Genomic DNA, 26,344 nt, shown 5'->3' with positions numbered 1-26,344 from the left:
GTGGCCTCTAGAGTGTTAACAGCCGGACGCCGGACAGTTACTGGTTAAAACAGCTCACCTTGAGCAATTCGTCCTCTGGTGAGCTAAAAATGGAAATGTTAATCAGTAAAAACAAAGTGATCAGTATACGATTTTGGACATTACTTTAACTCAAAATGACCAAATCTGTTTCTCTATTAGGATTTGGGCTGTTTCTATTCTCTCAGAAGTTAGCAGTATCAGATTTTGAAGAAGTTCACTTCAGTATACCCTAATTCATACTCCTTTAACACTCTTTTAGAACATATTGCCAATTAGAAACAGTAGTTATAGGTTTTCATGATTTTAAGGAAATGATCACTTCCTATAGATAAACTTGTCCAGGGTTCCCACAAAGCACAGAAAATCAATTCCCTGCCTTTCCAATTTTCCCTGACCAAAACTTTCGTGCGTTCTGAGATGCTTAACTGGTCATTTATATGTTGGCCTTCATTCTCCCCATCAGCCAATCCTTACCACCGTTCTTGTTATAATGATAACTAAAGGGTGTAAAGTAAGTTTGTTCCAGTTTAACAGACCACTATTATTTACGTCTGATGTAACGAGAAAGGCCCGTGTTATTCACTGAAAGACTATCTATGATCAAGTTTTGGATTTTACTACTGTGTCAGTTCAAACGAATATACCACATTCTGTGAAAATTTGTCCTTATTCATACATGTACTTTTTGGTAGAAAATGGCATTTTCACTTAATCTACAGCGGTAGTCCACTTGCAAATTTTATAGCATATGTGTGTTGCAATATATTTAGAAGTTGTTTGCACAGTAGCTGAGTTTACAATGTTAAGATAATAACTAAGGACCTGATATAAAATCATTTAAAGCACAAATGCCTGTATCTTTCAAAAGATGAAATTCCTGAACTCAGTGAATACAATAAATACCTGGACATATTTTAGTTATCCGCGTTACATCGTACAACAGATAAATGCTATCCTATCGTAGCTTACAAAACAAGTAGAACTTGTGTTGATATGAATGATATGAAAACACATTACAATTAGCTGTTTTTCTTATTTTTCCATTCAAAAGTGAAAAGTGTTTATAATGGGGTACTGAATGTAAAATGCCTTAATTACAAAACTTTATATCTAACCGTTTCTCTGTGGTGCACTGGTCAAGAAAGCGGGAAATTTTTTATTGCCACAGCGGCCCAGTTTCAAATCCCAACATGGGCATGATTTTTTTCTTGATTTCGCATTTTTAAGGTTTGAAACAAGAGGACCAAATGGTTTTATGTGGCTCACCTGAGGAATATCTGGAATAAGCTTGCTGAAAGTGTGACTGAAGAAACTGTTCTGTAATTGTTTATTGTGTTAAACGTTGCACCGACACAATTATAGGTCATATGGCGGCTTTCCAGCTTTGATGGTGGAGGAAGACCCAAGGTGCCCCTCCGTGCATTATTTCATTATGAGCGGGCACCTGGGTAGAACCAACGACCTTCCTTGAGCCAGCTGGATGGCTTCTTCACATGAAGATTTCAACGCCCCGAGTGAGGCTCGAACCCACATCGGTGAAGGGCAAGTAATTTGAAGTCGGCGACCTTAACCACTCGGCCACGGAGGCCCCCTCTGTAATTGTTTCTGTATCTTTTAAAGAATGAAACAGAGCGGAATCATTCCAGCTGCTGCATCTTTAACCTTTAATCTATTGATCTTAAAAGCAACAGGCATTTTCTACTCCATTTGGCCAGTCATCCCACCAAGTTTAAAGGGTTTATGTTAAAGGCTTCTTAGCAAATGCTACGGAAACTGTTTTCAATGTTTAGACCCAAGTGACCTTGGCATATGAACCTGAAAAGCACCAGGGCTCACCTAGCATTTGGCTCCAGTTGACTAATAATCAAACTTCACCTAGACTTCATCGTGGCAATTATCCCGATTAAATTTCATGAAATATCCAGTGAACAAGAGGGCCAAGATGGCCCTAGGTCGCTCACCTGAGAAACACATCATAACAGTGTAAACGTGTTTGACCTAGTGATTTCATGGAAACAAATATTCTGACCAATTTTTTTTATTAAGATTGGACCAAAAATGTGGTCTCTTGATGTAAACAAGTATTTTCTTTGATTTGACCTAATGACCTAGTTTTTGAACAAACTAGACTAAGATTCGTGCCTGTGCAAGATTCCATAAAAACAAACATTCTGATGTTTCGGGAAGATTGGAGTAAAAAGGTGGCCTCTAGAGTGTATACAAGCTTTTCCTTTGATTTGACTTAGTGGCCTAGTTTTTGGCCCAACGTGACCCGGATTCGAAACCATCCAAGACTTTATGATAAAAACATTCTGACCAAGTTTTTATAAAAATAGAATAAAAATAGTGGCCCCTAGAATGTTAACAACTTATTCTTTGATTTGCCTGGTGACCTAGTTTTTAACCCCACGTGACCAAGATAAAAGTTAATCCGAGATTTCATGCAGACAAACATTCTAACAAAGTTTCATGCACTTAAAATGAACAAGAGGGCCAAGATGGCCCTAGGTTGCTCATCTGAGAAACACACCATAACAGTGTAAACATGTTTGACCTAGTGATTTCATGGAAACAAATATTCTGGCTAAATTTCATTAGGATTGTACCAAAAAATGCAGTCTCTTGAGTTTAAACAAGTATTTTCTTTGACATGACCTAGTAACCTAGTTTTTGACCCCAGATGACCCATATTCAACTTGACCTACATTTCATCAAGGCAATTATTCTGACCAAATTTCATGAAGATCAATTGAAAAATACAGCCTCTATCGCATACACAAGGTCTTTCTTTGATTTGACCTAGTGACCTAGTTTTTAACCCCAGATGACCAATTTTCGAACCCGACCTAAATTTCATCAAGGCAATCATTCTGAAAAATATATCATGAAGATCAATTGAAAAATACGGCTTCTATCGCATACACAATGTTTTTCTTTGATTTGACCTAGTTTTGACCCGAGATGACCCATATTCGAACTTGACCTAAATTTCATCAAGGCAATCATTCTGACCAAATGTCATGAAGATCAATGAAAAATACAGCCTCTATCACATACACAAGGTTTTACTTTGATATGACCTAGTGACAGAATGTTTTTCTTTGATTTGACCTTACAACCTAGTTTTTGACCCCAGATTACCGATATTCAAACCTGACCAACATTTCATCAAAGCAGCAATTCTGGTTAAATTTTATGAATATCCAGTGTAAAATGCAGCCTCTATTGCGTACAAAAGTTTTTGACTCCGGATGACCTATGTTTGAACTTGACCTAGATTTCACCAATCAACCATTCTGACTAGTATTTGACCCTAGATGACCTTTATTTGACCTAGATTTTATCACGGCAGTCATTCTGACTAAATATTATGAATATCCAGTGTAAAAAGCAGCCCCTATTGCATGCACAAGGTTTTTCTTTAATTTGACCAGATGACCTAGTTTTTGACACAAGATGACCCATATTCAAACTTGACTTTTCATCCAGACAAACATTCTGATCAAATTTCTTGAAGATCCGGTGTAAAATGCAGCCCCTACTGCATACACAAGGTTTTTCTTTGATATGGCCTAGTAACATAGTTTTTGAACCCAGATGACCCATATTCGAAATTGACCTAGATTTTATCAAGACAATCATTCTGAGCAAATTTCATGGAGATCAATTGAAAAATACAGCCTCTATCGCACATCTTTGATTTGACCTAGTGACCTAGCTTTCGACCCAAGTTGACCCACATTTGAATGTGGCCTAAATTTCATCAAGTCAATCATTCTGACTAAATTTTATGAATATCCAGTCTAAAATGCAGCCCCTATTGCGTACACAAGGTTTTTCATTAATTTGACCAGGTGACCTTTTTTTGACCCAAGATGACCCATATTCAAACCTGATCTACATTTCATCCAGACAAATATTCTGATCAAATTTCATGAAGATCTGGTGTAAAATGCAGTCCCTATTGCATACACAAGGTTTTTCTTTGATATGACCTAGTGACCTAGTTTTTGACCCCAGATGACCCATATTCGAACTTGACCTACATTCAAGCAAGTCAATCATTCTGAGCAAATTTCAGATTTCAAAGATCAATTGAAAACAAGAGCTGTCACTAATGGTGACAAATGCCTCCGCAGCGCCTTGATCTTTGACCTGGTGACCTTGACCTTTGATGTGGTGACCCCAAAGTCAATAGGGGTTGTGTACTCAATAAGTACTATAAGCATGTGAAGTTTGAAGGTCCTGGGTGCAGTGGTTCGCGAGTAAAGTGCCTTCATGCAAAAAGTTAACATTGGCCACTGTGACCTTGACCTGGTGACCCCAAAGTCAATAGGGGTTGTGTACTCAATAAGTACTAACAGCATGTGAAGTTTGAAGGTCCTGGGTACAGTGGTTTGCGATTAAAGTGCCTTCATGCAAAAAGTTAACGTTGGCCCCTGTGACCTTAACCTTTGACCAGGTGACCCCAAAGTAAGTAGGGGTCATGTACTCATGGAGTACTATCAACATGTGAAGATTGAAGATCCTGGGTGCAGTGGTTCGCGAGTAAAGTGCCTTCATACAAAAAGTTAACGTTGGCCCCTGTTACCTTGACCTTTGACCTGGTGACCCCAATGTCAGTAGGGGTCGTGTACTCAATAAGTACTATCAGCATGTGAAGTTTGAAGGTCCTGGGTGCAGTGGTTAGCGAGTAAAGTGCCTTCATGCAAGAAGTTAACATTGGCCCCTGTGACCTTAACCTTTGACCTGGTGACCCCAAAGTCAGTAGGGGTCGTGTACTCAATGAGTACTATCAGCATGTGAAGATTGAAGGTCCTGGGTGCAGTGGTTTGCGAGTAAAGTGCCTTCTTGCAAAAAGTTAATGTTGTGACTAACGAACGAACGGACGGACAGTTGAAAACTAATATGCCTCCCTTCGGTGGCATAAATAGAGCCTCTATCGCATACACAAGGTTTTTCTTTGATTTGACCTTGTGACCTAGTTCTTGACCCAGATGACCGATATTCAAACTTGACATAGATTTTATGAAGGCGATCATTCTGACCAAATTTCATAAGATAATTACAACAAGAGGGCCATGATGGCCCTATATCGCTTACCTGTTATCATTGCACTTGAGGTCAAGAAGGTCCTCAGAAAAAATATCTAAGTCCAAAGGACAGGAACAACAAAGGAAAGAAATTTAACCAAAAAGGAAAAAAAATTCTTACAAGGTACAGATATGCCAAAATACACCTAAACGTTGGAGGTACCATCCATGATGTACCACAAGAAAAATGGCCTCGGTTTTTCCCTACGGCCAATAATAAAAAAGTTACTAAAATAAGCTATTTATAGTAACGTAAAAGGGAAGTAATTAAAAAGAAAATTATTGTAAGTGAACAAAAGAAGGATCTGCCAAATAAATTTGTTGACATAGATGAAATTTCTGATCAGTATCTTCATTAGTTACAGAGACATATCCATTTTAATTTGAAATAAAGGGAGGTAATTTGACATAAAATCAGTCCATAGTTATCTACCCTGATTGGCTCAGTCCAACTAATGACAATAATGAAATTTCAAATAAGTCCTATAAGTACTTACTGATATAAAGCCATTTTGACTACAATCAGGGGAGGTAATCAAATATAAAATAACTCTGGAACCTATGATTGGATCTGATTTGTCATGGAATCCAAGATTTATTGTTGCTGAAGATATTTTGGAAGTTTGTATCAAATAAAACCATAAACGAAGTCTCTATATGGCTGCAAAAGCCAAAATAGCCAATTTTGGACCTTTAAGGGGCCATAACTCTGGAACTCATGATGGAATCTGGCCAGTTCAAGAAAGGAACCAAGATCTTGTGGTGATACAACTTGTGTGCAAGTTAGGTTAAAATCAAATCATAAATGAAGTTGCTATTGTGCAGACAAGGTCAAAATAGCTAATTTCGGCCCTTTCATGGGCCATAACTCTGGAACCTATTACGGGATCTAACTGGTTCAACAAAGGAACTGAGATCTTATGGCAACATAAGTTTTGTGCAAGTTTCATTAAATTCAAATCATAAATGAAGCTGCTCTTGTGCAGACAAGGTCAAAATAGCTAATTCTGGCCCTTTCAGGGACCATAACTCTGGAACCCATAACAGAATCTTGCCAGTTCAAAAAAGGAACCAAGATCTTATAGTGATACAAGATGTGTGCCAGTTTGGTTAAAATCAAACCATAAATAAAGCTGCTATTGTGCAGACAAGGTCAAAACAGCTGATTTTGGCCCTTTCAAGGGCCATAACTCTGGAACACATAATGGGATCTGGCCAGTTCAAGAAATGAACCGAGATCTTATGGTGATACAAGTTGTGTGCAAGTTTGGTTAAAATAAAATCATAAATGAAACCACTATCGTGTAGACAAGAAATTGTTGACGGACGGACGGACTGACGACAGACGACGGACGAAGGGTGATCACAAAAGCTCACCTTCTCACTATGTGACAGGTGAGCTAAAAATACAGCCTCTATCGCATACACAAGCTAAATATTGACAGACGCCGGACATCGAGCGATCACAGAAACTCATTTCAGTGAAAAAAGCAGTCCCTATTGCATACACAAGGTTTTCTTTGACTTGACCAGGTGACCTAGGTTTTGATCCCAGATGACCCATATTCAAACTTGACCTAGATTTCATCAAGATAAACATTCTGGTCAAATTCAAATTTCATGAAGATCTAGTGAAAAATGAAGCCCCTATTGCATATACAGATGAGGTTTTTCTTCGATTTGACAGGGTGACCTAGTTTTTTAACCCAGATGACCCATATTCGAACTTGACTTTGACTTCATCAAGACAAACATTCTGATCAAATTTCATGAAGATCCATTGTAAAATGCAGCTCCTTTTGGATATGATTGGGTTTCCTTTGATTTGACCGGGTGACCTAGTTTTTGACCCTAGATGACCGATATTAAAAACTGACCTTGACTACATCAGGGCAATCATTCTGATCAAACTTCATGAAAACGAAGTAAAAATGCCGCCTCTACTGCTTACTCAAACCAAGTGTGAACAGATGACAGATATCAAGCAATCGCACAAACTCACTTGAGCAATGTTCATGTGAGCAAACAAAAGCGCATGTTCTTATGTTCATAATCTTAAATTAAGACACTTCAATTCTAAAGATGATTTTAGGCAAAGTCTGTATTCCAGTCCCTGTAAGCCAAACACTTGTTGAAACAAGTTGTCCACTTGGTTTAAATAACAAGAGGGCCAAGATGGCCCTAGGTTGCTCACCTGAGAAACACCATAACAGTGTAAACATGTTTGACCTAGTGATTTCATGGAAACAAATATTCTGGCCAATTTTCATTAGGATTGGACCAAAAATGTGTCTCTTTGAGTTTAAAAATGTATTTTCTTTGATTTGACCTAGTGACCTAGTTTTTGACCCAGATGACCTATATTCAAACATGGCCTAGATTTCATCAAGGCAATCATTCTGACCAAATTTCATGAAGATCAATTGAAAAATACAGCCTCTATCGCATACACAAGGTTTTTCTTTGATTTGACCTAGTGACCTGTTTTTGACCCGACATTACCCATTTTTGAACTTAGCCTAAATTTCATCAAGGTTATCATTCTGAAAAAATTTCACGAAGATCAGTTGAAAAATACAGCCCCTATCGCATACACAAGGTTTTTCTTTGATTTAAAGTGACCTAGTTTTTGACCCCAGATGACCATTTTCGAACTTGGCTTACATTTCATCAAGGTAATCATTCTGACAAAATTTCATGAAGATCAGTTGAAAAATACAGCCTCTATCGCATACACAAGCTAAATGTTGACGGACAGACAGACGACGGACATCGAGTGATCACAAAAACTCACCTGTGTATTGCTCAGGTGAGCTAAAAACAGATTGGTGGAAATAAACAAGAGTTGTCAGTGGACAGCGCGCCCAACTATTCTCAGTGCTTGACAGTATAATATAAGCTGTGAGTAAAACTTAAACATTACAATAAGCATATTCTAAGTTGAAAAGGGGCCATAATTTAATCAAAATGCTTGATATAGTTGCCTCCTCCTTTTTACAGACTGGGGTCATGATGGTAAACAAGTATGCAAAATATAAAAGCAGTATCTCAATGGACTTTGAAAATATTTGGGGTGGTACGCAAACTTTAACATTTGTGTGACGCTCACGCTAACGCCCGGGTGAGTAGGATAGCTCCCCTATTCTTCAAATAGTCGAGCTAAAAAATTGTCCCTCTGCAGATCACAGCTCTTCAGCAGAAAAATAGAAACTTAAAACAAATTTATTTCAATAATTTTATCACATTATTATGTAATGACAAGAGATACAATCACATGAAAACATACCATTCTCAAAAAATCACAATAACACTAAAATTATCTAAATGTTTTCTAAACAGCTCTGATTTGAGGACTATGTTTTAAAACATATAGATGTAGAACAAACACTAGCATTACATATCAAATAATTAGCATATATAATTAATATGAACAACATTATGATTATGCATTTTTGAAATAATTATCTCATTAACGTTCTCGTTAAAATTCATGTTCTAAAATGTTTCATTACCACAATGAGGCATTCAACAATTATAAAATCGATTAGAGTTACAAGAACTTAAATGTCACATCTAAAGGTTACAAGCCAACACAATTGAAAATCAGAAACATTCAATCACATTCTGGCAACATTTCATGACATTTTCCTGTTTACATGATGAATAAAACTGGAAATGGAGGTCTTGTCTTTTTTTATTAAATATTTAAATTACCAACACTACTCCTTATGTATATGACAACCAGACTATTTTTTTAATACAATTTCGGTAGTCCATGGGAGGTAATAATAATTTTACAAACTTGCATTTTCAATAATTTCAGCTAAATATTTAACTGTTTGTTTGTTTGTTTGTTTTGGGTTTAACACCGTTTTTCAACAGTATTTCAGTCATATAACGGCGGGCAGTTAACCTAACCAGTGTTCCTGGATTCTGTACCAGTACAAACCTGTTCTCCGCAAGTAACTGCCAACTTCCCCACATGAATCAGAGGTGGAGGACTAATGATTTCAGACACAATGTCGTTTATCAAATAGTCACGGAGAACATACACCCCGCCCGAGGATCGAACTCACGACCCCGCGATCCGTAGACCGACGCTCTACCTACTGAGCTAAGCGGGCGGGCTAAATATTTAACTGTCAATGTAAATATTTGACAAATATAATACAACAGTTCTCATATTCTTATCATGCTAAGTGTGCTAATATACCTCCAATCAAATCAAACAAATCTTACAATAAAGTTATTCAAATGTCTGAGGCAAGATTGATAACAAACAATAATGCAGTAATTTAATCAATTTAAATAACTTAACTTGTAACTTCAACAATTCTTGACATTAAATGTGTATCAGCTATAATCCATCAGCAAAAAAGCTTCAGAGAAACACTAAACGAAACTGAACAAGATACATTTTTGTCAACCATAAACATACTTGATCACAGTCACTAAAACCATTGCATTCTGTCCTGATGAAAAATGTTAATTACTGCACACGTTTCTATACACTTTTTGTTCATACAGTTGCACAGACTCTATTTGAAATATTCATCGTTTATACAGGTAAGTTGAGGCAATGTGAAATATCTATCATTAATACAGCAGCTAGTTGGCAGTGTGAAATATTCATCGTTATACAGCTGCTAGTTGGCAATGGAAAATATCAATCGTTATGCAGCTGCAAAATGGCAACATGAAACATCCATCGTTATACAGCTGCTAGTTGACAATGTGAAATGTCCATCGTACATACTGCTGATAGTTGGCAATGAGAAATATCTATCGTCACACAGCTGCAATGGGGCATTGTGAAATGTCTATCCTTCAAACAACTGCTTTTGTTTAGTCTGCACCCTAATTAGTATCACATTATTGAGATTAGTCTTTCTGTTCCTTGACCTCATAAGGATTTGACCAAACTTTCATATCTGAAACATTAAAACACAGTATTAATCATGGTTTGAGTTTCTCTTTAAGAACACTACTAAAATGTGGTCAGCAAGAGTTCAGGCTTTTTAGCACTGAACTCCTTTTCACTGATCTCTATGAATATGTAAAGTATGAAGTCAATAGCTTACATAATATTTGATTTATTTGCCCCAGACCAAGGTTTTCAAAAAAGGAAGATAATTAAACAAGAGCACCACCTACAGGTGCTATTGCTCAAAGCTGTAGCTCTCATAGGATTTGGGAAAAGGTGACCTAAACAAATTTTTTTATCAATAAACTAAAATTTTCTAAGTACAAAAAGGGCCATAATTCTGACAAAATATATAAAGAGTTATGGGTCTTGGCCTACATAATCCCCTAATGATGATAAACTAAAATAAGTGTCTTTAGTTTCAAAGCTGTAGCTCCAAGAAACTAAAATGTTCTTAAAGTATAAAAAGGGCCATAATTCTATCAAAATGCATATCAAAGTTATGGTTCTTAGTATACATGGTCCCCAGATGATGGTAAACAAGTTTCAAAGCTGTAGCTCTAACAGTGTGTGAGAAAATTAGGTGGACCTGACTAAGAATGTTGACCAACAGCGACACCGACAATCAAGAGACGACAATACCTTGTAGATTTTAATTAAAAATCTGATGAGCTAAAAATGGGACCACCTACAGTTATGGTTCCTTGTCCGACTTCTATCAATATCCAAAGTATGAAGGCAATACCTTACATAGTATTCAAGTTATGCCACGGACAAGGTTTTCAAAAATAAGGGAGACAATTCAACAACAGCTGTCACAGGAGACAGCACGCTTGACTATTTTGATGCTGGATAGTGAAACTGGGCACATCTGAGGAGGCTAGAGCTGTCACTAGCGTGTTTAATGACTCCAGTAAGAATGAAGATATTGGACAATAGCATGAGTCTGTGTCAAGAAATTATAAGAGAGATAAAGAACATTAAAATTAACAAGAGGACCATGATGGTCCTGAATCGCTCACCTATCCCCACATGACCCAGTGTTGAACTGAGTATGACGTCGTTATTTCTATTATTTGACATAGTGACTAAGTTTTTGAGCACATGTGACCTAGATATCATCAAGATAAAAAATTCTGACCAATTTTCATGAAGATCCATTGAAAAATATGGCCTCTAGAGAGGTAACAAGCTTTTTCTATTATTTGACCTAATGAACTAGTTTTTGAAGGCACGTGACCCACTTTTAAACTTGACCTAGATATCATCAAGGTGAACATTCTCACCAATTTTCATGAAGATCTCGTGAAAAATATGGCCTCTAGAGAGGTCACAAGGTTTTTCTATTTTTTAACCTACTGACCTAGTTTTTGACCGCACATGACCCAGTTACGAACCTGACCTAGATATCATCAAGCTGAACATTCTCACCAGTTTTCATGAAGATCCATTGAGAAATATGGCCTCTAGAGAGGTCATAAGGTTTTTCTATTTTTAGACCTACTGACCTAGTTTTTGACCCCACGTGACCCAGTTTCGAGCCTGACCTAGATATCATCAAGGTGAACATTCTGACCAATATTCATGAAGATCTCATGAAAAATATGGCCTCTAGAGAGGTCACAAGGTTTTTCTATTTTTAGATCTGCTGACCTAGTTTTTAACCCCACGTGACCCAGTTTCGAACTTGATCTAGATATCATCAAGGTAAACATTCTGACCAATTTTCCTGAAGATCCATTGAAAAATATGGCCTCTAGAGAGGTCACAAGGTTTTTCTATTTTTAGACCTACTGACCTAGTTTTTGACCCCACGTGACCCAGTTTCGAACCTGACCTAGATATCATCAAGGTGAACATTCTGACCAATTTTCATGAAGATCCATTGAGAAATATGGCCTCTTTAGAGGCCACAATATTTTTCTATTTTTAGACATACTGACCTAGTTTTTGATCCAACATGACCCAGTATCGAACTTGACCTAGATATCATCAAGGTGAACATTCTGACCAATATTCATGAAGATCTCATGAAAAATATGGCCTCTAGAGAGATCACAAGGTTTTTCTATTTTTAGATCTACTGACCTAGTTTTTACCCCCATGTGACCCAGTTTCGAACCTGACCTAGATATCATCAAGCTGAACATTCTGACCAATTTTCATGAAGATCCATTGAGAAATATGGCCTCTAGAGAGGTCAAAAGGTTTTTCTATTTTTAGACCTAATGACCTAGTTTTTGACCCCACGTGACCCAGTTTCGAACTTGACCTAGATATCATCAAGGTGAACATTCTGACCAATATTCATGAAGATCTCATGAAAAATATGGCCTCTAGAGAGGTCACAAGGTTTTTCTATTTTTAGACCTACTGACCTAGTTTTTGACCCCACGTGACCCAGTTTCGAACTTGACCTAGATATCAAGGTGAACATTCTGACCAATTTTCATGAAGATTTTGTGAAATATATGGCCTCTAGAGAGGTCACAAGGTTTTTCTATTTTTAGACCTACTGACCTAGTTTTTGATGGCACGTGACCCAGTTTCGAACTTGACCTAGATATCATCAAGGTGAACATTCTGACCAACTTTCATAAAGATCCCATGAAAAATGTGACCTTTAGAGTGGTCACAAGCAAAAGTTTACGGACGCACGCACGCACGGACGGACGACGGACGACGGACGCCGCGCGATCACAAAAGCTCACCTTGTCACTTTGTGACAGGTGAGCTAATAAGTATAATTCTAAGCAAAAAGGGGGATAATTCATGGCGCAAGAGTGATTTTTGCACCTTGTTTTATATGATGTGGGTGAGGATGTGGAATAACAACTTCCAAGTTTGAATCAAATCCATTTAGTAATAACTGAGATAATTAGTGAAAAATGCATAAATATTAAACCAAAAGCCTAAGGAAAAGACTTTTGACCTCTAAGTGTGACCTTGACCATAGACCTAGGGACCTAGTTCTTGCACAAATCACTACGTCTCATGATGGTGAATAAATGTGCATTAAGAAGAAATACTCTGGACAATGTCATTATTGAATTTGACCTTTGGCCTCTATGTGTGACCTTGACCTTTAATACAGGAACCTGGGATTTGTGCATGACACTTCATCTAAATGAGGTTAACATTCCTGCCAAATATAAACAAGATTGCTCCATGCATGTTGAAGTTATGGTCTGGACAAACAAATCCTGATGGACGGACGCACACACGTATGGAGGGACGCATGCACATACACAGAAAAGCCATTGGGATGACTGTCTCCGCTTCCACAAGTGGGCTTGACAAAAAGTTATCAAATCAAAACAGCATTTTTCCACTAAATTGTGTATGATGTCACATCTTGTATGGTGTCAAAAACCCTATCAATCTCTGACTTCCAAGTGTGACCTTGATCTTTGAGTTAGGGGTCTGGGAGCTATGCATTACATATCATCTTATCTTAGTGTACATTTGTGCAAAGTAATATTAAAATCCCTTTAAGGACTGTTGGCCTTTGACTTCCAAGTGTGACCTTGATCTTTCAGCTAATGGTCCGGGTTTTGCCTATGACATGCTGTCTCATCCAGAGTAATATTTGTACCAGCTGATATTTAAATCCTGTTTTGCATGTAAAAGTTATGGACAAGACAGGAAAAATAACCTTTGACCTCCAAGTGCACCTTTAAGCTAGTGTTCTGGGTGTTGTGCATGACTGTCTGATTATGGGGAACATTTATGCCAAGTAATACTGTAATCCCATGAGGGATGCTTCTTGACTGGATATGAAACAGACCCTGTTAATGCCATGTTAACATTCTGACTGACAAGTGCAGGGCTTTCCGTTGTAGCCACTTTTTGAGAGAGAGTGTCAAAATTAATTGAATTGAAATTGCTGAATTTGGCCACATTTTATTAAATTCTTGTAGTCACTTTCAAAAATCTGTAGCCAGCGCTTTAAATTTGTAGCATTTGGCAAATGGCAGAGGAGACCCTGTAAGTGTAACCTTGACCTTTGGTCTGAAAGTTGTGAATGACACATCATCTTCATAATATTATGTACTTTTGTGCAAAGTAATATTAAAATCCCTTCATGGATGGCAAAGGTATGGTCCAGACAGGAAAAAAGCCCTGTTGACCTTTGACCTACAATTGTGACCTTGATCTTTGGGCAAGGGTCTGTGTTTTGCGCATCACACATCGTCTCATCATGGGGAACATTTGAGCAAAGTAATATTAAAATCCCTTGATGAATGACATAGTTATGGACAGGACACGAAAGTGCGGACCGACGCACATTCCTACATATGGGTACTTATGTGGCTACTCTTTTGCTCTCTCTACTGTTCTTTTAGCCTTACGAAGTGAATGACATCAAAGAAAAAGTACAGTTAACTACTGTTCCTATAGCCACCTAAGTATGCAAATGTAAGCTCGGACAGACAGAATGATGGACAGACTGACAGAAAAGCGCAATCCCATTATCTCCAAAACTGGTTTTCAACCAGTAGGGGACTAATTACATTTCAGGTCATCGGCTCCAATGGACCAAACCACAAATTATTATTTTAAATATTGAAAGTATTACATCATTACCTCCTGGTTGTATTTTACTTTGGTCAATGTCCTTTCTGGTTTCCCTCTGTATTTTCCCTGAAAAAAAGAATACAATGTTTTGTTTAAAATAGCTCTATTACTGCATATGTTATGATCATTTGTTGAAGTCTTGCTGGCTCAAAATAAATCTTACATTTAAATGAAAGATGAAATCAATTCAAGAAAACATGAAATTCAGCTCTAACATCTATTCAGATATGGCATTGCTTTATAAATGTAGTGAAGTTAAAATACACAGTTTTAGTTCATACAGAATTCCATCACTGGATAGTGAACATGAAACCTAAAGGTCCTGCATGAATGTTTTGAGATATCATTGAGTCTGATGATGGGTGAACAATGTTAAGTTGAACAGTGAACTATATTTATCTACATGCCTATGTGCTAAGTACTTATACAGACTATGCTTCTCATACACATATTCATTTAAAATTTAATTACTCAGATATGATATTTTTGTCACTTCAAAGAGCATTTTCTTTTGAATTTGGAGTCATTTCTCTCTATTTCCCACTTCTTGCTATTTTAGGAGTATTTCACAGGATGGGAATTCCTGGAAAATACTGCTGGGAATTCCCGCCTCTGGGAAATACCGGCCATCCCTGGTTTATTTTGATATGACTTATTCATCTATAATTTATAAAGGAACATTTCCCTAATTTCATTATAGTGTTCAAGAAGCAGGGTTCAACCTTAAATTGACCTTAAGGCAAAACCCGCCCCCCCCAAAAAAACCAAACAAAACAACTTGGTAGTTGTGTTTCTGGAGGCATGTCTAAAAAAGTAGGGTCAGGTTTACTTTTCTTTCTTAAAGCGTTATTATCAAGTAAATACGTCATGGCCATTTGCCAAATAGATTATTTAATATATTAATACTGATACATTTAATACATTTTAACACCACGTAACAGTTCTTTCATGTAGTAGCTGTTTGTGGCTGGTTCCTGATCCGTCTTCCATAAATGCTGTTGTAGTTCACTACATGTCCCAAGCATAATATGAGCCGCGCCATGAGAAAACCAACATAGTGGGTTTGCGACCAGCATGGATCTAGACCAGCCTGCGCATCCGCGCAGTCTGGTCAGGTTCCATGCTGTTCACTTTTAAAGCCTATTGGAATTGGAGAAACTGTTAGCGAACAGCATGGAGCCTGACCAGACTGCGTGGATGCGCAGGCTGGTCTGGATCCATGCTGGTCGCAAACCCACTATGTTGGTTTTCTCATGGCGCGGCTCATATGCATTTTTATGGGATGTATTTAGATGGATGGACAAGTGTCAAATCTGCTAGAGTCTAAGTGTTCACAAGCTTTTCCTTTGATTTGACTGGGTGACCTAGTTTTTGACCCCACATGACCCAGATTCAAACTTGACATAGAAATCATCAAGACAAACATTCTGACAAAGTTTCATAAATATTGGATTACAACTGTGGCCCCTAGAGTGTTCACATGCTTTTTCTTTGATCTGGCCTACTGACCTAGTTTTTGACCCCACATGACCCAGTTTCAAATTTGACCTAGAGATCATCGAGACTAACATTCTGACCAAGTTTCATAAAGATTGGGTCACAAATGTGGCCTCTAGAGTGTTCACAAGGCAAATGTTGACGGACGCCGACGCCAGACAATGACTGGTCACAATAGCTCATCTTGAGCACTTCGTGCTCTGGTGAGCTAAAAATGCTAAACAAAGTTAAGAAAACTGTACATTGCACGTCAGCAATTGTGTGAAAATGTAATCTGTTTCCATTAATGGATAATGAGATACCAGCTTACATGTATACAAAGAAATCAAAGTCAAAACAGGGTTCATAATTCTGTAAAAATGCACATTAAAGTTAAAGAACCTGAGCAATGCATTGCAGATCATCACAGAGGACAAGTATGAGTAGTTTCAATCCATTCCCATTTCATGCCGCGACTTGTATTCTGTGTATAATTCATCTAAAAATCAAAAATTGGTAAAACTTTTTTTGATTATGACTGTATTCTCTTCTTTAAATGCAAAATGAAATATGAAGAAATAATAAAATAATTTCCAATAATAAACATATGTCAAGCCCTTTCAGATGAGATTAGACCCATTCTGATCTGATCGTTTTATGCACTGACTCGTATTTCCCCTATAATTCATTTAAAAATCAAAAATTTATAATTTTATTTTCACCATTTATTTTGTTTTCTAATGACAAAAGTGAAATATGAAAAAATAATTCAACAAGAGCTCGCAGAACATGAAATGCCCCTCTTGATGCATTTAATAATTGCACATGGAACAGAAATTATTTGGTCACTGTGCACTGGACGTTTGACGTACTGACCTCAAATCAATAATTATGGGTCATTTACCAGTCATAAGGGACCTCCGTATACATCAAATGTGATCTTAGACCAAAGAATTCTCTAGTTATTTGGCAAAATAAGTTCTAACGGTACTGATGTGGGTCAATGTGACCTTGACCTTTGACCTCAAAATCAATAGGGGTCATCTGCAGGTCATGATCGACCTCCATATTTAGTTTCATGATCCTAGGTCCAAGCGTTTTTGAGTTACTATCTGGAAACTGATTGGCGTACAGACCAACCAATGGACTAGCTTTACTCATTTGGCTTATTAGGATGACTTTTTATGATCTGATATTTTTTAGTTGTCATCCCTCTAAGCCTTACCCGTATCTGCATTTTACTGTTAGAAAAACGAAGACATTAAAAAATCCAAAAAAGTCATAATATACTTTTTAGACTTACTTGCTCTCATAAATTAGACATTAAGGTATTAGAAGCATAATAGAGTACCTCCTTTTTGAACAGTATTCAATTCCTACCATAAACCTACTTTTACTGCAATTCTCAGGGGGCGTAGGTTCAAGCCCTACTGGGACCAATTTTTTTCCCCTTATTTCCCTTTCTTTCTATTAACTTTTTAATTCTTTCAAGACTTATAATTGATTTATTGTACAAAAATCAAAAAAAATAATTTGATAAGCGATTTCATGCTGTTCAAAGTGAATTTACTACTTAAACAGAAGGGGTAGAGTTACACATCTTTAAAAATATTGAGTTACATGCGGCAAAAGTTCTCTATTTTGCTTTCAGTCTTTAGATTACATATCGTGGAAGAAATTTAAGTAGGTTTTATGTCTGCCCCAAGATTACTTTTGAATGAAGTAAGCAAAATTCAAAACAGAAACACAAGATTCGATCTTATTTTTTCAATGTTGAAGTTAGAATTCTGTCTCATTAAATCCGTTTACTTGAGGCACCCTAGAAAAAATGATACTGACATTTTCATTCTGTGTTCTATATTAATTGTTTACCAATAGTTTGATGTTTCTTTTATTAAAATTAATGGACATGGTAAAATGAGTTCCTTGCAAACGTTTTGGATAGTGGACATCACTTTGAAATTTGTCTCTACTTGAGCTTGAGGAAATACCATAAGTTATACAAAATTTATAAACAAAAGCACCGCCTTGCGGGTGCTGATGCTCATCTGATTTTTTTGTATAATAGAAATATTGTCGTACCCATAATTTTCTAAGTCTAAAAAGGGCCATCATTCTTGCAAAAAGCAGGACAGAGTTATGTTTTTTGATGTACAGCGTCTGCTTATGATGGTGAAAAACAGTTGCAAGTTTTAAAGCAATAGCTTTGATAGTTTATGAGAAAAGCTGACTTAAACATAATACTCAACCAAGAAAACTGATTTTCTAAGTCCAAAAGGGGCAATAATTATTGCAAAAAGCATGATGGAGTTATGTTTCTTGCTGTACAGGGTCAGCTTATGATGGTGAACAAGTGTTGCAAGTTTCAAAGCAATAGCTTTGATAGTTTAAGAGAAAAAGTTGACCTAAACATAAAACTTAACCAAGAAATCTGATATTTTCTAGGTCCAAAAGGGGCCATAAATCTTGCAAAAAGCAGGATGGAGTTATGTTTCTTGCTGTATAGGATCAGCTTATGATGGTGAACAAGAGTTGCAAGTTTTAACGCAATAGCTTTGATAGTTTATGAGAAAAGCTGACCTAAACATAAAACTTAACCAAGAAAACTGATTTTCTAAGTCCAAAAGGGGCAATAATTCTTGCAAACAGCAGGATGGAGTTATGTTTCTTGATGTACAGGGTCAGCTTATGATGGTGAACAAGAGTTGCAAGTTTCAAAGCAATAGCTTTGATAGTTTAGGAGAAAAGTTGACCTAAACATAAAACTTAACCAAGAAATCTGATATTTTCTAAGTACAAAAGGGGCCATAAATCTTGCAAAAAGCAGGATGGAGTTATATTTCTTGCTGTATGGGTCAGCTTATGATGGTGAACAAGAGTTCCAAGTTTCAAAGCAATAGCTTTGATAGTTTAGGAGAAAAGCTGACCTAAACATACAACTTAACCAGGCAATGCCGACGCCGATCAAGTGATGACAATAACTCATCATTTTTTTCCCAAAAAATCAGATGAGCTAAAAAACGGCACGGTAAAAGTTGTTAAAAAATTGCAAAACAGTGCAAAACACGTTCACCTTTAAGAATATACCAAGCAAATGCCATTTTGTAAACATTACTATTAGGTATCTAATACCTTAATATTCATGTAGAAACTTCAAATGAGTTGACTATAACTCATAATTTGAAATAAGAGACTTAAATCTTCAAAAATATTAACTTAATAATAATGAAGTGACAGGTGTTAGGAGATATCTACCCTGACACCGGTTTCAGTATACATTCAGCAAATGTCAGCAAGGTAAGTTTATGCTTTAATGTCAACATAAATTCATTATCAGATATATATGTAATCATTGCAAATACTTTGTACCTATACAATGTTCCCAACAGATTTCTATTGGGGATTTCCTAACAGAAATGTGCAGAATAAGTTTGGACATGATGGGACAGGGACAGTCAAAAGTTATCACACTGTCCTCAGTGTCCTGTAGTCGAACAACACGGCTTCCACAAGAACAGGTCCTGTGAATCCCAGCTCATACTTACCATTCAAGATCTCACAGCTGGACTAGATGCTGGTGACCGGATAGATGCAATCCTACTTGACTTCATCAAAGCCTTTGACAAGGTCCCTCACGAAAGACTGCTGATCAAGCTGAGACACTACGGCATCAGGGGTACAGTACTTGACTGGATTCAGAGCTTCTTAAAGGGAATTCCTATAGTTTTTTATGCGCATCTTTCTGCGCAGCCGACACTTTCTATGGAAAACTGAACTGAAGTCAACATTTGTTGAAACATGTTACAGACAATCTTAAATATGAGGAATTTTGAATGAAATAACATTTTTGACAAGTTATATCAGTAATCACTGTTGATACTGGTTTATGTTGTATTGACAAGTATCATGCCTTACAGGTATCTTGCTATTTTTGTGGTTGTCGCATCGCATTTTAGTACAAAGACAGTGTTGTTCATATAATGTAAGATAATTGACTTAGTACTGATAAAACAATATCACCTTTCAGATTATTTAGTATTCAATTATAGAAGGAATTAAGAATTTTTAAAACTTTTTTTAACTTTTAGCAGACATACATGTAATCAATTTGGCCAGGTTCGCGCCATTTCCGTCCGAACAGGTGTTGTATTCTAGCGGTCTTAACAAAAATTTAGCCTGGTGACCCATACATTTTTATCCATTTTTATGCTCACAATACTAATCTATACACAGGAAGAAAAAGAAACAATTCTATGAAAGAGTTTTTTCAAAATTAAAAAAAAAAAATTCTTCTCTATGGGTATTTTTCATTGAAAAAAGTTCACAAAAGTAAATATGAAACAATATTTTTTTTCATTTGTACCCATTATTGTAAGGATAGAGTATTACAAATATAACTATGATATCAAATAAGTATATAATAAAATCTGTAAAAAGAAAAAACCGTATTGTGCTGCCTGGATGTATATTTTGGTTGGTATTTATAAAAAAGCAGAAAATTATGAAAATGTTTAAAAACCGCTGGCAGTTTCAGCAACAGTGGGTGTGTTCAAAACAATTTTTCACAAAAACAAGCCTGGTGACCTATTGTTTTTATTTGTTCATTGTTTTTAGCACAAATTTTCCTATCATATATGTGAATTTAAAAAAAATCTATGAAAGGGAAAAAACTATAGGAATTCTCTTTAAGTGACAGGAGTCAGCAGGTCCTTGTTGAAGGGCATATGTCAGAATCCGCCCCAGTTACCTCAGGCGTGCCACAAGGATCAGTCCTTGGCCCTCTTATCTTCTTGATGTATATCAATGACCTCCCTAATAGAGTGAGCTCCACTTCTCGTCTCTTTGCTGACGACACCCTCCTCTATAGACTAATCAGGTCTACCGAAGACTCTGCCAAGCTGCAGGAAGACCTTGATAGACTACAACAGTGGGAACAGGACTGGTTGATGTCTTTCAACCCTTCTAAATGCGAGGTCCTCCACATTACCAAGAAGAGAAACCCAGTAAAGTCCTCATACAGAATCCATGGACACAATCTCGCCACGGCCAAGACAGGCAGATATCTCGGGGTGACCCTTGCAGATGACCTATCATGGAAACCACACATTGACACCACCACCAAGAAGGCAAACAACAGCTTGGCATTCCTCAGGAGGAACTTATCCAGCTGTCCACCAGAGACCAAAGAACAAGCTTACAAGTCCTTGGTAAGACCAACTCTGGAGTATGCGTCGTCAGTGTGGGACCCCTACACACAGGTTTGCGTCCAGCAACTAGAGGCAGCCCAACGCATAGCGGCAAGATTCGTCACAGGTGATTATCGCACGACAAGCAGCACCTCCCAGATGATCTTCGACCTAGGTTGGCAGTCCCTCCAACAACGTAGGGCCCATGCAAAACTAGTCATGATGTACCGCGTCATCCACTGCCGCGTAGACATCCCTGTATCCCCGTTCCTCCGCACCGCAACTGTTGCGACAAAAGGCCACGCGGTGGGCTACATCATCCCATACTGCAGAACAGACTACCTTCGTCACTCTTTCTTCCCCTCCACTACACGCCTGTGGAACCAGCTACCAATGCACATCGCCACAGCACCCAGTCTGGAGGCATTCAAGGGAGGGTTGGCGCACATGTAAATAACACTGAATATGTACAAAGTTTTATTGGTTTTTTTAATCTGCACCTTTTGCGCCTCACCATGACCTTGTACAGTCACATTGTACGACAATGCTCCAGAGAGGGTAATGTACAAAAACGGAAGAAGAAGAAGAAGAAGAAGAAGAGAACTTTAATTCCTTGTATTAATTAGAATTAGAGTTGTGATCTTGATGTGAATCAAGGACTTTGATAAAAGGATATGAAGTAACAGGTTTAAATAATGGCAGTGGCCGAGGCTATCCGCACGACGGTCGTGACGATAATTTTCCTTATCCGTATGACAGTCGTGCCGAATATTTTCATTATTCGCACGACGGTCATGCCGATTATTTTTGTTTTTCACACGACGATCATGCCTGGAAAGTCATGTAGAGTATTTTTGTTACTGATACAAATTAAAATTATTATATACATATGTGGAATTTAGTTAATCTTTTCTGAAGTTTTCCCTGCTTAGGCATAAAAAAAGGTTGTTTCCGGTATACAGACCTACCCTAAATTTTTGGAAGTGGCTATTCCTACGGTCCCGTAAGAATAGCCTCACAGGCTATTCCTACGGCTCTCCCGTAAAAATAGTGAAATAGCCCGCAGGTGGCTATTCCTACGGCTCTAAAGACAGTTTGTATGTCCACCTTGTATTGCATTGTACTGAATTAATTCAACTGGTATATTTTCGAATAAATGGTTTACTTTTCAGTTTCACGCCCAGTGCGCCCCCTCCCAAAAATTTGACCAATTAAGCTAATTCTCTTAACAATCTTTTGACAACGAGTCAATTTTAGCTGTGTCCTGCAGTTTTGTAGTTGTTTTTGAGGTTTTAACAACCACTTTCTTTTAAAAAAAAAACACACACACACACAAAAAAAACGTTGTTTAACATTTCATGGAACTGGGTTTGTTATAGGTTGGCTGACTTTCAAAATGTACGCCGCCCTAGCTCCCGTCCCCACTCTAAAAATGCTACCTACGTGCCTGGCAAGCGCCTGGATTCTTCCTCTAGTACCAGAAAGGCTGGAAAATCATCAAATGACACATTTTCCTGTCAATGTTATGTTAAGCATTTTCACACACAATATGTAGCTGTCCGGCAATGAAAGCCTTAATGCATGAATATTTGATCACCACCCGAAAGAAAATGCACCTACCTTCCAATCAAAATTTAACAGTGACTTAATGATAATGAACATGTAATGGAGGCCAAATGCAAGTGGTATTAGAAAACTTATTTTTCCTTGAAAAGATCAAATTTTTATGCAGCTTCTTTAAGCCACGTCCTTTAACAAGTGCATGTACTTATTTCACATCTGCCAAATAAGTATCTATTGTGAAATTGGCGAATTTACCCAGATTTTCCCCTTTTCAATAAAAACATGAAAATGTACTCAGAATGTGAAACATTGTTTTATAAGAAGACTTATAATATTTTCTACATGTTCACAAGCACAGGCAGTAATTGTGGTCTAAACTGAAGTAAAACTCTTAAAAAGAAACTTTGAAAAATTAAACAAATTCCTTGAAAAACAGTACAAACTATTTTCTGATGAATTGTTCTTCCACCGCTATAAACCATTTATCTACCTGGTACTAACAACATACCGGTAATTATTGGTTTTTAACCGATATTTGCGCTAAGTTCAGTGATTTGAATATTACTTCCTTTTCTTTAAAACAATGTAAAATAACCCTTACATATCTTAAAGACGATTATCTCTAAGTGAACTGAAAAAATAAGGCAATTAATTTGGATGGCAAGATATGGGAACCACAAACTGTGGTTTGAAATGAAATGATAATAATTTTTACCAAAGTGCTCCCTGTAATCTTTATGACTTTATGACTTGATTTTGCATGTCGATGACCATCTGGCAAAATCAACACCCGTATATACTTTTCGTTTCTAATTAATACTTAGTATAAGTATATTTTTTCTTGAAAATTGGCATGCACACGTAGAAATATATACTTAATAAAAGCTTAAAAGGATTTTAAAAAGTATTCAACACTTTAGATTTTATGTCTTGATTTTGCCTTTTACTTGAGATTTCTTTGCATATAAATTCTGTCCAAATCAACACCCTCAAACATTTTTCGTGAATAAAAGCTTAAAATGATTCTTTAAAAAATTATCACTTTAAATTTTATATCTTGATTTTGCCTGTCATTTAAAATTTCTGCGTATACAGTAGAATCTGGCGAAATCAACACCCGTATACGTTTTTCGTTTCAAAACCACCTTATATATAACTATTTTTTCTTGAAAATTGACATGCAAAGTTCTCTCTCGATGTGATACTAAAAGGTAAACAATTTGTTCGAAAATATACCATTTAAATTAATTCCGTACAATGCAGTTCAAGATGGACATACAAAACTGTCTTTAGAGCCGTAGGAATAGCCACCTGCGGGCTATTTCACTACTCTTACGGGAGAGCCGTAGGAATAGCCTGTGAGGCTATTCTTACGGGACCGTAGGAATAGCAACTTCCTAAATTTTTGGCCCGACCCTAAATGTTTTTATGACCTTGGCGTAGTCGAACTAATCCGACGTATACAGTTTGCTTTATGTTGTGATGGTCAAGCTGTAAGCGGTGGCTGCAAAAGTCAGAAATTAAAAAAGCAGCCACTCAGCGACAGTATAAATTATAATAGATAATTTAAGCTTGTCTAACTGTCCTGAAACCTCCTATTATTTGGACTGCCAATGGACACACCCGCAGACATCTGCAAAACAATATACCCAACCTTTTTTCGAAGGTGGCTATAATCATTTCCAATAATAAAAATATGCCAGGCCTTTTCCGATCATGTTAGGCTAATTCCGGTTTCTAACTAAAGTTTAAGCCTGAAGGTTTACAAGAGTTATCTTTCCTATTGTTATTGCTACTTCCATTTATCAGATATCTCACACATATGAACTCACTGTATTTTTCTGGTTCAAGAAATAGTGGCTTGTAAATCGCGTAATATGAGGCTAAACCAATCGCTGCAACAATTCCGACAGCTAAAACTGTCCCACGGATCCCTTTCTGTTTGACATCTCTTTGATCAAATTCCATTTTGATTAGCCTCCCTTTTATTTGGCGTGCTTGAGTATAATCTTGTCGCGAATAATTCACATTTTATTTGACCACGCTGTTTTGTAATTTATCAATTAAGAAGGTAGGTTACCTTGTTACAAGGGTAAATTCAAATTAGTTGAACTTGAACCGCAGAATATTTTTCTCTGTCCCTTCAAGTTCATTTTTTATCCAGGTTTGAAGAACATGACCCTCCAAAGGTATTTCATATTGAAAGAAGAAGGAAAATACGGATATTTAACTCTTTTCAGTGTATTTTAGTTTCACTGATATCCATAGAAGTCAGCATAATCTATAATTTTACTAGTATGCACGTTAGCTTTCTAATATAAGCTTAAAATAGGCAGTGGCTAGAGAACCGGAATCGGTTCCCTAGACTGCGAACTTATTCGTCCGGGACCGGTTCTCTAGCCAAAGTACCGTGCATAGGCTAGGGAACCGGAATTGTATTTCTATGCATAAAACTGTCGAAATTCACTTTGTTTCTTTTGGTAAGTATCATGTGCATGTTCTTATCTTAATAAGTGAATTAATTTTACTATTTCTGCAAGCTGTGCCCTTTTATTTATTTGTGTTTACTGTGTCTCCAGAAGTGTACTCGCCGCATATACTGTCCGCCATATTGGAATGATAAAATAAACTAGTACGAATGAGTGCGAAATCGTCGACACTGGACCCGAAATAAACTTGAAATTTAAACTTAAAAGGTATAAGACAATAAAAGAAACGATTAAAACAAATTAAGTAATTTCTGTTAATTAGTATTGATTACATATCTTTGAATGTGAAATGCCGAGGTGTTACAAACCAGTATTTAAAGTGATCGAAGAATCTGTATGACGTTTTAAGGGCAATTAAATTAATTTGTTCATCTATAAACATGTAATGACGCAAATACAAACCAATATTATTTTATATTTCAATAATTTAAACATAGTACAAAATTAACTAACATTTAAAAACTGCAAAGTAGTTTTCACGCATTCATTCGTACTAGTTTATATAATTCCAATACGACAGACACGGTATATATGCGGCGAGTACACTTTTAGAGACAGTAAACGCAGATAAATGCAAGGGCATGGTAAAATTAAGATAGTAATATGCATGACACTTAACAAGAAACACACGGTATATATGCGGCGAGTACACTTTTAGAGACGGTAAACGCAGATAAATGCAAGGGCATGGTAAAATTAATTAAGATAATAATATGCACGACACTTAACAAGAAACAAAGTAGATTTCGACGGCATTGTGCATAGAAATAAAATATATATGTCGCGGGACTCGTGTTTCCATGGTTACGCATTTTCTCCCATTTTTAAACAACTATGTATAAAAATAGGGGTTTTCGACGGCTTCAGTGCCATTCTGTTAATGACCAACATGGAATATTTGGGTAATATTATTAGCAAAAGACCAAGCACTATACATGGTACCCTATTTTTCTTAAAGTTTAAAGTAACCATGGCAACAGAGATGTTTAAAATGGCTTATATCTTGCTTTTTGT

General features: G+C 36.9%; 1 protein-coding gene across 1 annotated transcript; it reads right to left on the bottom strand.

The window, feature by feature from the left end:
* Positions 1-8,320: 8,320 nt before the first annotated feature.
* LOC123556669 (small integral membrane protein 20-like) lies at positions 8,321-24,838 on the bottom strand. Its single transcript, XM_045347576.2, has 3 exons — positions 24,674-24,838; positions 14,626-14,682; positions 8,321-10,045 (listed from the first exon to the last, which is right to left on the bottom strand). The coding sequence occupies exons 1-3, from the start codon at positions 24,807-24,809 to the stop codon at positions 9,996-9,998; spliced, it is 243 nt and encodes an 80-aa protein (XP_045203511.1). The 5' UTR covers positions 24,810-24,838; the 3' UTR covers positions 8,321-9,995.
* Positions 24,839-26,344: the final 1,506 nt, after the last annotated feature.

The sequence above is a fragment of the Mercenaria mercenaria genome, chromosome 5 (genome assembly GCF_021730395.1).
Source record: "Mercenaria mercenaria strain notata chromosome 5, MADL_Memer_1, whole genome shotgun sequence".
Taxonomy (NCBI): Eukaryota; Metazoa; Mollusca; class Bivalvia; order Venerida; family Veneridae; genus Mercenaria; species Mercenaria mercenaria.
Note: the sequence above shows the minus strand (reverse complement) of the source record. Positions and strands in the feature narration are given on the sequence as shown.

Excerpts from the sequence above, each read along its gene's own strand:
- LOC123556669 (XM_045347576.2), bottom strand. The coding sequence starts at position 24,809 with ATGGAATTTGATCAAAGAGATGTCAAACAGAAAGGGATCCGTGGGACA. Across the intron at positions 14,683-24,673 it reads TCTTGAACCAGAAAAATACA|GGAAAATACAGAGGGAAACC; the intron begins GTGAGTTCATAT and ends TCTTTTTTTCAG. Across the intron at positions 10,046-14,625 it reads AAGTAAAATACAACCAGGAG|ATATGAAAGTTTGGTCAAAT; the intron begins GTAATGATGTAA and ends TTAATGTTTCAG.